The sequence below is a fragment of the Leopardus geoffroyi genome, chromosome X (genome assembly GCF_018350155.1).
Source record: "Leopardus geoffroyi isolate Oge1 chromosome X, O.geoffroyi_Oge1_pat1.0, whole genome shotgun sequence".
Lineage (NCBI taxonomy): Eukaryota > Metazoa > Chordata > Mammalia > Carnivora > Felidae > Leopardus > Leopardus geoffroyi.
Window position 1 is genome coordinate 46,978,188 of NC_059343.1, and position 19,104 is coordinate 46,997,291.

At 36.8% G+C, this 19,104-nt stretch overlaps 1 protein-coding gene across 4 annotated transcripts in view; it reads right to left on the bottom strand.

Annotated features, from left to right (window-relative positions):
* The window catches only part of PHF8 (PHD finger protein 8), a 90,459-nt gene that overhangs the window by 13,412 nt on the left and 57,943 nt on the right, over positions 1–19,104 (bottom strand). For all 4 annotated transcript variants that reach the window (XM_045473084.1, XM_045473083.1, XM_045473087.1 and 1 more), the window contains one exon: positions 1,406–1,501. In XM_045473084.1, coding sequence (XP_045329040.1) covers positions 1,406–1,501 — 96 coding nt within the window. The remainder of the gene's footprint in view (positions 1–1,405; positions 1,502–19,104) is intronic.

The window sequence follows — 19,104 nt, forward strand, 5'->3', positions numbered from 1 at the left end:
GAACACTTCCTAGGATTACTCTGCCACCCTTGTCCCCCAACCCCAAGCCAACAGCAGAAAGGCCAAATAAGGATGGGTGGGGCCAGCAGGATCTTTATTTCCTGGGGAACCATGGGTAACTGAGATGCCAGCACCCTCTGTGAAAGACTGCTGCAGTAATGGCTTTCAATTTGCTCTCATCTCCCTGTAGCATAGGAGGATTCTGCAGCTGTCTCTCTCTCTCTCCTCTCTCTTGAGATGTAATGTATTTCTCCAACCCTGGAATTGAGGCTTGACTATGTAACTTGCTTTGGCCAGTGGGACAATTGAAAACATGACACAGGCTGAGGCTTGAAAAGTGCTGGTAAGCTGGGGCTTTCCTTCTCTTACTACTGGACATGCTTCTGCTATCCTGTGAAAAAGCTCAGGCTGGCTTCCTGGTAGACCAGGAGAGACCACATGGAGAGAGGCCCTAGCCACCCCAAATTAGGTCAAGACCCCTGAGGAAGATCTTTTTAGACCATCCAGCCCCAGCCAAGCCAGTCCAGACTAGGACAATAGCTTAGCCAACCTACAGAATCATGAGAAATGATCAGCCATTATTGTTCTGAGCCGCTAAGTTTTGGGTAATTTAATAAGCAGCAAAAGCTAACTGACACAACCTCCACTGTGAAAACCACGGAACCAATGAGATGAATAAAATTACCCTCTAAATTCCATGTTCAACTCAATGACCATTCTTTTTTCCTTCCTCAGAGCTGGCCTCTCAGCCAGTATAGGTGACAGTCTAAGGAGTCTTGGGCCTTGTGGAGTTAGGCAGTCAGCAGAATTTCCTTCATTTGACAACATTATTTATTACCAAAGGTCTGGGATGACAGTAGCAGAATGTTCTCAGAAGTCTGAGACTGCTTGTTGGAATACGCTCAAGATCTTTTTTTGGAAGTTTATTTATTTATAATGAAAGAGAAAGTGTGCACAAGAGCATGAGTGGGGGAGGGGCAGAGAGAGGGAGAGAGAGAGAATCCCAAGCAGGCTCTGCACTGTCAGCACAGAACCCTATGTGGGTCTGGAACTCACAAACCTCGAGATTGTGACCTGTGCCAAAGTCAAAGTTGAATGCTTAACCAACTGAGCCACCCAGGTGTCCCTCAAGGTATTCTTTTCACTTCAAGCCATATAATATCAGAAGCAACATGGTTCGTTACCTCTGGCTATGCTGAGCTGAGTGCATGAAATGTGTCTTATCGATCATTTTTACTCCAGCCCCTAACACGGTACCTGGCACACAGGTGGTAATCAACAAATGTTTACTGAATAAACAAATGAATGACTGAATCATGTCTCCTTATGTTAAATATCCCAACTACCCCCAGCCTATTTTCCCCAAACCATACCTACAGAGTTTAAGGACAGAATACTGGATCACCTTTAGGACTCCATGGAGCATCATCTGAATTTTTCTTTTTCTTGGGTCGAGATTTCAAAGCAGGGTCATCATCGTCAGACTCCAGGGAAGGATAAACTGCAGTGAAAGGGAAAAGCAGGGTAAACTGAGATTTCGTCCAGAAGGGTAAAGACAGATGGATACCTACATTTCAACTCCTCCCACTCCTACCAGTAGACCCTTTACTTAATTCATATACAAAGGCAGGAACCCCTGAATGTGCCACATATTTTTCATGTCTTTCTACCTTTGTACTTTTGCTGCAAATGTCCTTCTCCAAGCATCACCTAATTCTGATTCACTCTCAACATCCATTTAGTGAGCAACCTCATGAGTTACTTTACTGACCCTGCAAAATTCAGCTCCAGATTCACTACCTAAAGAAGCCTTCCTTGTTCTCCCAGTCTGATTGAAATGCTTCCTCAACTCTCCAGAGCATCCTGGGTATACCTCTACTGGAGTTACTTGTTATACAGCATTTAAGAGTTGATAAGTAAATAGGTCACCCCTGATTTACCCTGAGGACAGGGATATGTATTATTTGATTTCAAACTAAGGGAGCCTAACAATGCAGAGTGGGCAATCAATAAGTGTTGGCTGAAATGGAAAAAGAAATGCTATGCACATTATTTACAGAAAGGGAATAAAAAGACCATCTGGGCTGAGTGGCAACTGAACTGGCAACAAGATTACTGGAAATGAATTATCTGAATGACAAAACACACATATACAAGTATCTCATCCTATACACATACATACAAACATCCAGTTTTATCATACTCTCCTCATAAACCACATGTAACACCTATAGGATTTAATGGGAAAATGGTCTAGATAGATCCTACTGAAGTCAACTCTGTTACTACTGCTGCTAAACCTAAAAGAGAAGCAAAGTGAGAGTGAAACTTCTTCCTAATGATCCTACTCCCACTTCTTCTAATGACCAGCTTCAAATTTCTCTGGAATTCTACTTCATCAGAGGAATCCAGTCTTGTACTTCCTTCTAGTGGGACCTCTTTTTTTTTGTAACTACATGAGATCATGGATGTTAACTAAGTATACTGTGGTAATTATTTCACAATATATGTAAGCCAAGTCTGTATACTGTATATGGTATACTTTATACAATTCTGTATGTCAATTATTTCTTAATAAAACTTAAAAAAAAGAAAAAAAGGATTTTTTAAAAAATTGTGTGAAAGAGAAAATTAAATTCATTTAAGACTTAATGACAAAAATATATTTTCTAGTTCCTAAAAAAGGAAAGTTGATATAATACACACATTAATAAAATGAAAAGACATGATCATCTCAGTTGACGCAGGAAAAGAATGTGACAAAACCCAACACCCATTCAAGATAAAAAAAACTCAGATAAAAGGGCACTTCCTCAATACAGTAACAGACATTTATGAAAACCCACAACTAACATCATACTCAAAAGTGAAAGGCTAAAACTTTTCCCTGAAGATGAAGAATGAGACAATTATGCCCACTTTCACCACTATTATTCAACATTGTACTAGAAGTTCTATCCAGAACAATTAGGCAAGAAAAAGAAATAAAAGGCATCAAATTAGAAAGGAAGAAATAAAACTCTATTTGCAGATGACTTTATGCTATGTACAGAAAAATCCTAAAGAATCTTCAAAAATCTATTAGAGCTAATAACAGAAATCAGTAAAGTTTAAGGGTCATGAGAGCTAATAACAGAAATCAGTAAAGTTTAAGGATTATGAGATCAATGTAAAAATCAGTTGTGTTTCTAGAAGAACAATATGTAAAGAAAATTAAGAGAACAATTCCATGTACAATAGCATCAAAAAGAATAAAGCAAATAAGAATAAATTTTAATCAAGGAGGTATGAGACTTACATACTGAAAACTATAAAACATTACTGAAAGAAATTAAAGAAGACCTAAATAAATGGAAAACCAGCCTATGTTCATAGATTGGAGTTCTTAATATTGTTAAGATGGCAATAATATCCAAAGCATTCTACAAATTCAATGCAATTCCTATCAAAATACCGATGGCATTTTTTTGCAGAAATGGAAAAGTTGATCCTAAAATTCCAATGGAATTGCAAGGTACCTGGAATTGCCAAAACAATCTTGAAAAAGAATAGAATGATGGAATAAAATTGAGAGTCCAGAAAGAAACCCCAACATCTATAGTCAATTGAATTTCTGACAAGGGTTCCAAGAACATTCTATGGGGACAAGACAGTCTCTTTAAAAGTGAGTGTTATACAAAGAAACATAGTAAAAAACTCATTGACAAATTAAAATCAAATATTAAAAATTATTCAAATAATCCAAATGAGGGGAGGAAATGAGAAAGAAAAACAAAAAGAGAAAACAAATATAAATGACACAATAAAATGGTAAGCCTTCATCTGAACATATCATTAGTTACATTAAACATAAATGGTCTAAAAATAGATAATCAATAAGGATTTTTTAAAACACCATAGAACTCAAGTAAATGGTTACAAAAAAACTCACTTTAAATGAAATCATATAGGTAAGAAATAAAAGAATAGAACAGTAACTTAAATTTCCCCTGAAAAATACCTACCATTGTGTGCATTTTTAATTTGTTGAAATGCCATTGTTTCTTAGTTTATTCAGTACTACATCTGAAATCTGTATGTTTCTGTGTGTAAATCTAACCCATTATTTCTGACTGTGCTAACATTTACCACCCATGACTTCTCCTTTCCCCGAGGGATGGCATCAAGGCCCCCTATTGGAATATTAGCATACCTGTCTCCTGATGGATTTGTGGGAGACATTCTCTGGGCTACATGTTCCACAGTAAGATTTCATGATTAATATTCTTGCCACCAGACTGCACCAGTATGGTCCTGCCACATCCCTGTAAGCACTGAAGTCAAAATTCTAAATTACACTAAGTGATTATGTGGTTGTATCCATTTGCATTTTTCTGCAGATAAGTGAGGTGTACAGCGGTTTCCTGACCTCCAATGAATGAGTCAGTTCAATCTTAGGAGCTTATTTTCCTTTCTTTTTTTCAAACAGTGAATACAGGTTTCCTCTTGGTTCAGTTTAGAGAAATGAGGCCTCATCTTATTCTAAATTATTTCAGTGAATAGCAGTGAGAACAGATTCAAGTTTTTTTTCTCTTAATTCTGTATGGATGTGAATCAAATATCACTTGGGAACCAAATATAAAGGATACAGGCTGAGTTCTGGGTCATGGTAAAAATAAATGAATCAATGAATAAATGAATGAATACATAAATAAAAAGGAAGAAAGGAAGAAAATGATATAACATACCATTAATTAAAGAAAGCTGGATTAACTATATTATCAGACAAAGTAACTTCAGATCAAGAAAAATTACCTGGAACATAAAGGGAACTAACATAATGACAAGAGGTTGAACTCAATAAGAAGGCATAACAATCTTAAATGTAGATGCACCTAACAGCAGAGCTTCCAAGTACATGAAGTAGAAACTTATGGAACTAAAAAGGGATATAGACAAATCCTTAATTATAATTGGGAGACTTCAACACTTCTCTCTCAGTAATTGATACAAGTACACAGAAAATCAGCAAAGATATAGAACATTATCATCAATCAGCTTGATCTAATTGAAACTTTTAGAACACTCAACCCAACAATAGCTGAATATACATTCTTATCAAGTTCACAGTGCAAAATTATCAACATAGACTAAATCCTGAGTAATAAAAAAAATCATAGTAAATATTAAATAAAACCAAAAGTAGGTCTTTTGAAAAGATCCATTAACTGATAAAATGCCAGCAAGAATAACAAAGGAAAAAGGACAAGACACAAATTACTAATATCAAGAATAAAAAGGGAGATACTAAAGACATCACAGACACTAAAAGGATACTAGGAGAATACTACAAACAATTCTGTTTGTTTTTTTAAATTTTTTTTTTTCAACGTTTATTTTTTGGGGACAGAGAGAGACAGAGCATGAACGGGGGAGGTGCAGAGAGAGAGGGAGACACAGAATCGGAAACAGGCTCCAGGCTCTGAGCCATCAGCCCAGAGCCTGACGCGGGGCTCGAACTCACGGACCGCGAGATCGTGACCTGGCTGAAGTCGGACGCTTAACCGACTGCGCCACCCAGGCGCCCCAAACAATTCTGTTTGTAGTATTAATACTATTACTACTAGTAATAATACCTACTAAGGAAAATAAAACCATAGTTAAAACTTGAAAAAGAAGTCTCTAGGCACAGATGGTTTCATTTATAAATTCAACTAAACACTTGAAAAAAGAAAAAAAAAACACTAATTCTACACAACCAGTTCCACAAAATAGAAGAGAAGGGAATATTTCCCAGCTCATTGTTTGATGCCAGCATTGCCCTTATACCAAAACTGAAGTCAGAGAGTAAAAAAAAATTACAGACCAGTATCAATCATAAACATAGACACAAAAATCCTCAGTGAAATTCTAGTAATTGAATCGGGTAATATATAAAAAGATTAATATACCATGATCAAGTAAGGTCTATACTGTAATTTTAAGTCTGGTTCAATATTTGAAAATCAATCAATGTAAACTACCATATTAATAGACAAAAGAAGAAAAACCACATGATCATATCCATTGACAGAACAAAAACACTGGGCAAAATTCAATACCCACTCATAAACAAACTCTCAGCAAAATAGGAATAGAAATGAACTTCCTTAACCTGACAACCTATGGCTAATATTATAATAGTGAAAAGACTGAGTGTTTTCCCCCTTACATTGGAAACAAGGTAAGGTTGTTCACTCACCATACAGTGCTTCAAGTTCTAGCCAAAACAAAAAGGCAAGAAGAAATAAAAGACTTACAGATTAGAACGAAATGAATAAGACTGTCTATATTTGCACATGACATAATCATCTATACAAAAAATCCCAAGAATATATTTTTGAAACTCCTAGAATAAATTAATATACCAATATTGCAGGATACAAGGTCAATACACCAAAATCATATTTATGCATACTAGCATTTAACAATTGAAAACCAAAAGTTAAAAAAGGTACCATTCATAATATCTCCAAAAATACAGAACTTTGGGATAAATCTAACAAAACATGTACAGGATCTGTATGTAAAATCCATAAAACACCGATGAAAGATATTTTAAAAAGATTAAATACAGAGGAATATACCATATACATAGATTAGAAGATTCAATATATCTAAGATGCCAATTGTCTCACAGTCATTGTAGAAATAGTTTGGTGATTTCTCAAAGACTTAAACATAGAATTAGCATATGACCTAGCAATTCTACTCCTAGGTATATGCTCAGGACAAATGAAAACATAACATATCCACACAGAAACATAGACACAAATGTCTATAGCAGCATTATTCATTAATAGCCAAAAGATGGAAATAACCCAAATGCCCATTAGCAGATGAACAGATAAACAAATTGTGGCATATCCATACAATGAAATACTGTTCATCCATAAAAAGGAACAAAATACTGATATATTCTACAACTTAGATGAACCTTGAAAACATTATGCTAAACAAAATAAGCCAGACACAAAAGGTCAAATATTACATTATTACTTTATATGAAATATCTATAATGGGCAAGAAAGAAATCAGACAGAAGGCAGATTAGTGATTACCAGGAGATGAGTGTTACCAGCAGGGTAACAATCACTTAATGGATATGGGGAGTTTTTCTGAGGTGATGAAAATGTTTTGGAAACAGAGAGAGGCACTGGTTTCATAACACTGTAAATGCACTAAATGCCACTGAATTGTACAATTTAGAATGGTTAAATTACATGTTTTGTGAATTTTACCTCAATGAAAAATAAAGATGCTAATTTTCACCAAACTGATCTATACATTTAAATATAATTCCAATCAAAATTCCAGAAGAAATGTTTGTGGCTTCAGATAAACTAATTCTAAAATTTACATGGAAAGGCAAAATTGAACTCATAGTACTTGATCTTAAGAATTGCTATAGGGCTATAGTAATCAAGACAATAAAGTACTGGCAAAGGCACAGATACATAGATCAGTGCAAAAGAATGAAACAATTCAGAAACAGACCCACACAAATTTGGCCATTTGACGTTTTACAAAGGTGTAAATGCAAGTCAATGGTGAAAAAAGTCTATTAAACAAATGGTGGTGTTGTGACAACTGGACATCCATATGCCAAAAAAGGGGCGGGAACCTCAACCTAAACATGCCTTATGTAAAACTTCAGTCAGAATAGATCATGGATAGAAATGTAAAACCATAACATTTTTAGATGAAAAGAGACAACTGTTATGACCTGAGTTTACATAAAGAATTGCTAAAGGAGACATCAAAAGCATAATCATTAAAAGATAAAATTGAAGGGCACCTGGGTGGTTCAGTTGGTTGAGTGTCCGACTCTTGATTTCAGCTTAGGTCATGATCCCAGGGTTGTGGGATCGAGTCCCATGTCAGGCTCCATGCTTAGCATGGAGCCTGCCTAAGATTCTCTCTCTCTCTCTCTCTCTCTCTCTCCCTCCCTCCCTCCCTCCCTCCCTCTCTACCTCTGCCCCTCTCCTTCGCTTGTAGTCTCTAAAAAATAAATAAATAAAATTGAGACACTGGACTTTTCTAGAAAATGTAAGTGCTTACTTTAAGAAAGAAAGTGTTAAGAATGAAAGACAAGCTATAGACTAGGAGAAAATATATCTGATAAGAGACTTGAACTCAGACTATAAAGAAATTTCAAAGCTCAACACTTAAGAAATAAAAAAAGGAGCAAACTACTCCAAACAACTAAAAAAAGGAGCAAATGTTGGAAGATGGAGGAGTAGGAGGATCCTGATCTTGCTTGTCCTACAGAATTACCAAGGTAACAGCCACATCAGTGCAACTGACACTGAAAATGACCAAAGGCTGGTAGAACAGACATTACACAGTTAATTGTAAACAGGAGGCCACATCAAAAGGGTAGGAGGGATGGAGATGAGACTAATCACAAACAGAAGGGACACTACAAGCACAAAGAAGTGAGAAGATCAGACCCCACCCCAGGCACAGAGGACCCACACTGGAAAGACGAGTTTCTGTAACATTTGGCTTTGAAAAAGAAGTGGGGCTTCACTTTGAGAGTTTTTACACTCAGCAGGGCTTACCTCCAGGTACTTTAAAAACCAGTGGGCTTAGATCCTGGGAAGAGCTATATTATATTCTGGAGAATTGGGGGGCAATAGGAAACTGGGACCCAGCCCTTCAAGGGCCAGTAAAACAAATAACTTGGCCAAGATACAGCACGGAAGCAGCAGTTTGAAAAGCACCTGGGATATACTGAAGAAGATTTATTTACTAATCTCAGAACTTGCACTAGAGGAGCAGGAATTTTTAGGAGACCTCTCCAAGAACAAAACTGTTGGTAGGCACCATTTCTCTTTCCCTGTCCCCAGTGTGGATAGCAGGTCACTTGTGGGAACCAGTGTAAACACTGTCTACCTATCTTGCTAGCACCATGTGCCCTTCCCCCATGCTCTCCTGCCAATCGGTCCATCCAACATACCCTACTGAAGAGAGAGGTCTCCCTCCAAAGCTACTCCTGTCCCAATATGCTCTGCAAGGAACCCCAGCAGAGAAAAGCACCAGTCCAAAGTGACTACTGTCTGGGAGAGAAGGGAAGATAACCATACACACCAGTATGCCCTCAGTCCCAGTGCCCGAACCTTATAACTGGCAGCACAGAGATAGTGCCCTGCCCATCAGTCCTAGACTGGGGGCAGGCATCTTGTCCAACTGTCAGCTCCACTGATCAATGAAAGCCTCTGGGAGTACAATATAGAGACTGCCCTGTAGGTCAATGTGACTACAGCCCCAGGAGATGAGCTGAGGGCAGGCAAGTGTGTAACTACTGACACCACCCAACTTATAAGCCCATGGCAAACCCAGACAGGCCCTTTAACAGCACAGGGACCAAATCCTGCCCTGTGTGCCTAAAGTAGGCAGAGTAGGTCATTGCAACCAAGTGGACTGAAGGTATACGTGGCTCAGTTACAATAGTAGAGGCACACCCACCCACAAAAGAGACACCTCTAACTTGTCTGGTTCTGGTGAACAGGGGACATTGTGCTAAAGGGCACCACAGGACCACTTCTTCATAAGGTCACTACTTTCAAGATCAGGAATTGTAGCCTAATTTCCTAATAGATAGAAACAAAGACAGAGTCAGACAAAATGAGGAGACAGAGGAATATGTATGAAATCAAAGAACAGGACAAAACCACAACAAAACAGCTTAATTAAATGAAGTAATATGCCTGTTAAGAGAATTCAAAGTAATGGTCATAAAAATACTCACTGGGCTTGAGAAAAGAATGAAGGATCTCAGTGAGACCTTTAACAAAGAGCCAGAAAATATAAAAAAGACCCAGTCAGACGCCAATAACTCAATAACTGAAATAAAAATATACTAGAAGGAATCAATAGCAGATTAGAGGAAGAAGAATAATGGATCAGCAATCTGGAAGACGGTAATGGAAAGCAACCAAGCTGGGCAGCAAAAAGAAAAAAAATGAGAATTGGTTAAGGAACTCAATAACATTATCAAGTATAATAACATTCACATTATAAGGACCACAGAATCAGAAGAAAAGAGAGAGAGAAGGGAGCAGAAAATTTACTTGAAGAAATAATAGCTGAAAACTTTCCTAATCTGAGGTAGGAAACAGATATCCTGATCCTGGAAGCACAGAGAGTACCCAACAAAATTATCCCAAGGAGGACCACAGCAAAACACATGATAATTAAAATGGCAAAAAGCAGTGATAAAGAGAGAATTTTAAAAGTAGCAAGAGAAAATGAAACCGTTACATATAAGAGAAACCCCGTAAGGTTATCAGCTAATTTCTCTGCAGAAACTTGTCAGGCCAGAAGGGAGTGGCATCATATATTCAAAGTGCTGAAAGGAAAAAACCTGCAACCAAGAATATGCAAACCCACCAAGGACATCATTCAAAACAGAAAGACAGATAAAGAATTTCCCAGACAAAAAAAAAAAGTTAAAGGAGTTCATCACCAATAAACCAGCCCTGCAAGAAATGTTAAAGGGAATTATTTGAGTGGAAAGAGAAGGACTTAATCACAAGTAAGAAAATAATGGGAAAAAATTTCACAGGTAAATGCAAACACATAATAAAAGTAGTACATAAATCACTTATCAAATCAGTATGAAGGTTAAAGCACAAAGACAGTAAAATCAATTATATCTATAAAATCAGTCAAGAGGGGCGCCTGGGTGGCTCAGTCGGTTAAGCGGCCGACTTCAGCTCAGGTCATGATCTCGCGGTCCATGAGTTCGAGCCCCGCGTCGGGCTCTGTGCTGACAGCTCAGAGCCTGGAGCCTGTTTCGGATTCTGTGTCTCCCTCTCTCTGACCCTCCCCCGTTCATGCTCTGTCTCTCTCTGTCTCAAAAATAAATAAACGTTAAAAAAATTTTTTTAAAAAAATCAGTCAAGGGATTCACAAAAGAAAAGGATGTAAAGTATGATGTTATATACATAAAACATGGGGAGTGGTAAAAATTTAATGTTTTAAGTGGGTACCAACTTAAGCGACCATCAACTTAATACAGACTGCTATAGGCATAAAGATGTTATTATGAACCTAATGGTAACCACAAATCAAAAACTTGTAATACATACACAAAAAATAAAGAGAAAGGGATCTAAGCATATCACGCAAAAATGCAATTAAACTACAAGGGAAGAGAGCAAAAGAACTACAGAAATAACTGAAAAACAAATAGCAATGGCAATAAGTATATACCTTCCAATAATTACTTTAAATGTAAATGGACTAAATGATCCAATCAAAAGACACAGGGTGGTTGAATGGAGAAAAGAGCAAGACCCGTCTATAAGAGGCTCACTTCAGACCTAAGATATATGCAGACTGAAAGTGAAAGGATGGAAAAACATTTACCATGCAAATGGAAGCGAAAAGAAAGCTGGGTAGCAATACTGATGTCAAACAAAATAGACTTCATTTTTATAAGTTTACTTATTTATTTTGAGAGTGAGAGAGTGCAAGAGTATAAGCAGGGGAGGGGCAGAGAGAGGGAGAGAGGATCCCAAGCAGGCTCCGTGATGTCAGCGCAGAGCCCGATGCAGGGCTTGATCCCATGAACTATGAGATCATGACCTGAGCTGAGATCAAGAGTTGGACACTTAACTGACTGAGCCACTCAAGCACCCCTGATATCAAACAAAATAAACTTTAAAACAAAGACTGCAACAAGAGACAAGGAAGGACACCACCTAATGATAAAGTGAACAATCCAACAAAAGGATAGAACAATTGTAAATATTTAAGCGCCCAACATGGAATCACCTAAATACATAAAGCAACTATTAACAAAGTAAGGATCTGCAGTAAGGATCAATGCAAGGATCATTCAGAAAGAAAATCAACAAGGAAACAATGGCTTTGAATGACACATTGGACCAGATGGCCCTAATAGATATATTCAGAATATTTCAACTAAAAAGAGAATACTCATTCTTTTTAAGTGCACATAGAGCCTTCTTCAGAATAGAACACCTGTAAAGCCATGAAACAAGTCTCAATAAATTTAAAAAGACTGAAATCGTATGATGTATCTTTTCTGACTACAACAGTATGAAACTAGAAGTCAACCACAAGACTAACTCTGGAAAAAGCACAAATACATGGAGGCTAAATAACATGCTACTCAACAGTGAATGGATCAACCAAGAAATCAAAGAGGAAATTTTAAAAACACATGGAAACAAGTGAAAATGAAAACACAATTGTCCAAAATAACTGGAATGCAGCAAAAGGTGTTCTAAAAGGGAAGATTACAGCAATACAGGCCTACTTAAACAAACAAGAAAAATCTCAAATATACATCCTAACCCTACACCTGAAGGAGATAGAAAAAGAACAAAGCTAAGCTGAGTAGAAGGAAAGACATAATAATGAGTAGAGCAGAAATAAATAAAATGGAGACCAAACAATAGAACACATCAATGAAACAAAGAACTGGTTCTTTGAAAATATAAACAAAATGGATAAACCTTTAGCCAGACTCATCAAGAAAAAGAGAGAACTCAAAATCAGAATGAAGGAGGAGAAATAACAACCACACCACAGGAATACAAAAGATTATAAGAGAATACTCTAAACACTTATATGCCAACAAATTGGACAACTGAGAAAAAATGGATAAATTCCTAGAAACATATAACCTTACACAACCGAATCATGAAGAAATACAAAAATATGAACTGACCAATTACCAGCAATGAAATTGAATCAACAATCAAAAAACTTGCAGCAAACAAAACTCCAAGACCTTCACAGGTGAATTCCAGGCTTCACAGGTGAATTTTACCAAACACTTACAGAAGTATTAATACCCACCTATTCTTCTCAAATTATTCCAAAAACAAACAAAAAAAAAAAAAACAGAAGAGGAAGGAAAGCTTCCAAATTCATCCTGCAAGGCCACCACTCTGATACAAAAACCAGATAAACACACTAAAAAAAGAAAACTACAGGCCAGTATCTCTGATGAACACAGATGCAAAAATCCTCAACAAAATAGTAGCAAACTAAATCCAACAACACATTTAAAAAATTATTCACCACGCTCAAGTGGGATTTATTCCCAAAATGCAAGGGTGGTTCAATATTCACAAATCAATCAATGTGATACATCATATCAATAAGAGAAAGATTAAAAACCCTTTCAATAGATGTAGAAAAAGCACTTGACCAGGTACAACATCTATTCATGATATAAATTCTTAACAAAGTAGGTTTAGAGGGAACATATACTTCAACATAATAAAGGTCATATATGAAAAACCCACAGAGAACATCCTACTTGATGGAGAAAACTGAGAGCTTTTCCCCTAAGATCAGGAACAAGACAAGGATGTCTACTCTCACCACTTTTGTTCAACATAGTACTGGAAGTCCTAGCCACAGCAGTCAGACAAGAAAAAGAAATAAAGGGTATCCAAATTGGTCAGGAAAAGTAAAACTCTCACTATTTGCAGATGACATAATAAAACCCTAAAGGTATCACCAAAAATTCACTAGAACTGATAAATAAATTCAGTAAAGTTGTAGGATACAAAATTATATATAGAAACCTGTTGCATTTCTATATACTAAAAATGAAGTAGCAGAAAGAAAAACTAAGGAAATAATTCCAGTTACAACTCCACCAAAAATAACAAAATACCTAGGAATGAACTTATTTAAGAAAGTGAAAGACCTGTACTTTGAAAAACTATAAAATGCTGATGAGAGAAACTGAAGAGAACACAAACAAATAGAAAGATATTCTATGCTCATGGATTGGAAGAACAAATATTGTTAAAATGTCCATACCACCCAAAGCAATCTACAGATTTAATGCAATCCCTTTCAAAATGCCAACATTTTTTCACAGCACTAGAACAAATAACACTAAAATTTGTATCGACCCACAAAAGACCCTGAATAGTCAAAGCAATCTTAAGAAAGAAGAACAAAGCTGGAAGTTATCACAATCCCAAATTTCAAAATATGCTACAAAGCTGCAGTAGTAATCAAAACAGTATGGTACCGGCACGAAAACAGACACATAGATCAATCAAACAGAATACAGAGGCCAGAAATAAGCCCATACCTATACGGTCAATTAATCCACAACAAAGGAGGCAAGAAGATACAATGGAGAAAAGACAGTCTCTTCATTAAATGGTGACAGGAAAACAGGACAGCTACATGCAAAATAATGAAACTGGACCACTTTCTTAGACCATACATAAAAATATACTCAAAATGGATTAAGGACCTAAATGTGTGACCTGAAATCATAAAACTCCTAGAAAGTAAACATATGCAATAATCTTGACAATGGACATAGAAACATTTTTCTAGCTATGTGTCCTTGGGCAAGGGAAACAAAAGCAAAATTAAAGTATTTGGACTACACCAAAACACAATGCTTTTGCAGAGCAAAGGAAGCCATCCACAAAACAAAAAGGCAGCCTACGGAATAGGAGAAAATATTTGCAAATGATATATTCAATAAGGGATTAATATCCAAAAAATACAAAAACTTAAACTTAAAATACAAAATACAAAAACTCAACACCAAAAAAAGGAAATAAATACTCTGATTTAAACATGGGCAGAGAACCTGTACAGACGTTTTTCCAAAGACAACCTACAGATGGCCAACACATGGAAAAAATGCTCAACATCAATAATCATCATGGAAATGCAAATCAAAACCACAATGAGATATCACTTTATATCTGTCAGAATGGCTAAAAATCAAAGACAAGAAATAACAACCGTTGGGCAGGATGTGGAGAAAACAGAACTCTTGTGTACTGTTGGTGGGAATGCATATTGATGTGGCCACTGTGGAAAACAATATGAAGGTTCCTCAAAAAAATTAAAAATAGAATCACCATATGATCCAGTAATGTCACAATGTCACTACTGGGTATTACGCAAAGAAAATAAAAACACTAATTTGAAAAGATATATGCACCTCTATGTTTATTGCAGCATTATTTATAATAGCCACGATATAGAAGCAACTCAACCACAGATAAGCCCATCCACAGATCAATGAATAAAGAAAATGTGATATTACACACACACACACACACACACACACACACACACACACACACACACTGAACTATTACTCAGCCATAGAAAAGAATGAGATCCTGCCATTTACAACAGTGTGGAGGGACCTACAGAGTATAATGCTAAGTGAAATAAGTCAGAGAAAGACAAATACAACATGATTTCACTCATATGTGGAATTTAAGAAACAAAATGAAGGAACAAACAGAAAAGGAGACAAACAAAAAACTAGAATCTTTATAGAGAACAAACTGGTGGTTGCCAGGGCAGGTGGTTATGGGGAATGGGTGAAATAGATAAAGGGGATTAAGAGAACACCTATCTTGATGAGCAGTGAGTCACATACAGAACTGTTGAATCTTTATATTGTATACCAGGAATTAATATAACACTCTATGTTAATTATACCTCTAAAAAAATATAGGCAAGTAATTCAAAGCGTCTATTTAAAGACATCTCAAAAGAGAGATGCATGAATGGTCAATAGATACATCATTAGACATTAGAAAACCCATTAAATGACATATCACTATACACTTATTAGGATGGCTAAAATAAATGCAATGACAATACCAAGTGCTGAAAAGTATGTGGAGCAATTGGAACTCTCATACATTATTGGCAGGAATGTAAAGTGGCACAACCACTCTGGGAAACACCTTGGCCATTTCTTATCCATTGCCCATACAGTCCAGGAATCCCATTCTAAGGCATTTACCCTAGAGAAATGAAGACTCATGTTCATACAAAAGCCTGCACATGAATGTTCACAGCAGCTCATCCAAAGCTATAAACAACCCAAATGTCCTTCAACGGGTGAATGGATAAAGAAACTGTGGTTTACAATGGACGAGAGCAGTAAAAAGGAAACATCTATTGATACATAAGAACATCTATACTGAATAATAGATGCTAATCTGAAAATATTATATACTGTGTAACTCCACTTACATGACATTCTGGCAAAGGCCAAAACCATAGGGATGGAGATGAAATCGGTGGTTGCTAGGTGTTAGGGTAGAGGGAGAGCACGGTTACCAAGGGACAACATAAGGGAGTGTGAGGAGGTTCTGTATGCTCATTGTGGTGGTGGTTACAAGAATCTAAACATGTTATAGCAGCAAAGCCAATTTTACTTCATGCTGATTTGAAAAATAAAATTTAAAAAACCCTTTATCAAAAGGGAAAAGAGACTGAAAAGAAAGGAACAGAGCTTTCAACTTGAGGTGTTGTGCAAAGAGCATTAAGAAAAAGGACTAAAATAAAACCAGAAATTAATAGTAAACAAACAAGATGATTAGTAGTCAAATGAACTAAATAAACAAACTACTGTTAAACACCATGATCAAGTACAGCCAATCCCAAGAAGGAAATGTCAACTCAAAATCAGTAATTCTATTAACATATATTACAATTAACAAATTAACAGAGAAAAACTATGCACTTATAATCAAAAGATGCCAAAAAAAACCATTTGCCAAAACCTAATTCTGTTTCTGATTAAAACAAACAAACAAAAACCTCTCAAATTAGAGATCGATACTCCCCCCTGAACTTCATAAACACCGCCTATCAGAGACCTACAGAGAGCCCTATGTATCAAGTGGAGAAATACTGGCAGCATTACCTTTAAAGTCAGAAACAATACAAGGACGCCCCCTATCACTGTTACTATTCAACAGTGTGATAAAACTAGAAAAATCTAGAGCTATCGAACACTAGAAAGAAAAGGGATATTATGAGCTAAATTGTGTCCTGCCCCCCCAATTTCATATGTTGAATTCCTAACCCCTAGTACCTCAGAATATGTCTATATTTGGAGATAAGGCTTTCAAAGAGATAATTCAGTTAAAATGAGGCCACTAGGGTGGGCCCTGATCCAATTTGTGTCCTTTTAAGAAGAGATTAGGATATACATAGAGACATCAGGGGCCTATGTTCACAAAGGGAAGATCAGGTGAGGAAGCAGTAAGAGGGAGATCATCTGCAAGCCAAGGAGAGGCCTCAGGGGAACCTAACACACTGCTAGTACTTTGATTTTGGACTTCCAGCCTCCAGAACCGTGAGAAAATAAATGTCTGTTGTTTAAGCCATCTAGTCTGTGGCATTTTGTTATAGCAGCTCTAGCAGACTAAGATAGGGGGCACAGATTATCTACCTCAAGAGCCCAAGACCATTAACTGAAACAACTAATAAGAGCATAGTAAGGTAATCCAATACAGGATCAAAATAGAAAAATCAATTATTTTCCTGCATACTAGCAACAGCCAAATGGAAAATGTAACAGATGAAAAGATGCCACTTTCAATAGGAACCAAACTTTAAAACACCTAGTAAATAAACTGAACAGATATACAAGAAAACCCACATGAATAGAGAGATAGACCATGTTTGAAGACAGAAGGACGAGATGGCCTGTTTTGTGACTGCTCATGTCCAAATGATGTCAAAGTCATCCAGAAATTACACTGGTTCCAAAGCAATTTTCTTTGGCATGTTATTTTTAACCAATCAGGGATGAATTTCCTCACAATTACAGAGAAAGCCCTAGCAATATATGAATACCTACAGACAGAAGCTGAAAATCCTGCAATAGTGCCTCCCACTAGAGGAAGAGAAAATGGTGCCTTTGTTTCCTACAAAATGAAGCTCCGGTGGGAGGAGGATAGCTAAGAAACCAGATGAGGAAGTTGTGAAGACATTTGCCCTATGTTTAAAAAAGACAAAAAGACTGCTGAAGACTAGGCCCTGAATCAGATTTTAATTTGATGAAGCTGGTATCTATCTTAAGCAAATGCCCTCAAGAACCCACATCTGGAAGGAAAAAGCCTGAGCCCAGGGTTTAAGGCTACAAAGAAACCACTGATTCTGATGCTGGGTGCAAATGCCAATGCCTTGCTAACTGGGCAAGGATTATTATTAGGACTGTCATTATTTGGGTGTTTTGCCTTCAAAGCCACAGAGACTTTGAGGGGTGTGCTCTTAACCCTCTTTTTCTTGTAAGCCCTATTATTTTTAGTGTACACATTTTCAGGACAAGAAGTTTTTCAAGAATACATACATCCCATTAGAGCAGAAAGGCCTCTCTGATGGAAGATGTCAGTCTCCATAAATTTATCTACAAATGCATGAGATCCTAATTAAGAAAATCCTAATATAATTTTCCATGTAATTTGACAAGCCGATTCTAAAATCCATCTGGAATAGAAAAAACTCAATAATGGCCTGGAAATTCAGGAAAAATAAGAACAAGTAGATCAGTATCTCCTTATTAAACTGCCTTTCTCGTGTTGCTGGGTAAAGCAGGGAACAAAAGGAAGTAGTTAGGCCAGGGGCAGATGTCTTAGCTGTAGGCTGATTCGACTGTCTGCTGAAGGTATGGTGGGTGGCCAGGGGAACTTGGAAGGCCCCTAAGACCAATCACAGCTCCACTCAGAGATGATGGGCTTGCTGAGCATTTGTGCTCTCTTTAGGTCTAAAGCAAGTTCTGCAGAGGGGATCTGTCCTACCAGACACAAGGCCCATTGTAACTAACCTATGTGGTATTACAAAAGGAATGGACAAATTTTATAGAACAGAAAATATTAATAATATCTAACACTTATCATGTGCTGGGCAATGTTCTGAGTGCTTTATGTAGATTAATTCATTTAATCCTCACAACAATCTATGAGGTAGGTACTATTAGAGAAGCACAGAGAGGTTAACTAGTTTGTCCAATGTCATATAGCTATTAAAGGTCAGAACTGGAAATAGAGTAGAAAAACAAATCCACATACACATGGGAATTTAGTTTATGACAAAAGCGGAACTTCAAACCAGGGGGATAATGATGAACCAGTCAATAAATGGTGTCAGAGCAAATAACTATCCATATGGGAAAAAATTACATTTACATTCTTACCTCCCACAATTCATAAAACTTAATTCCAGAGAAAAAGATACAATTTTGACTTCTACACACGCTTTAGGTAAAAATAGAAGAAAGTTTTCTTATACGAGACATAAAAT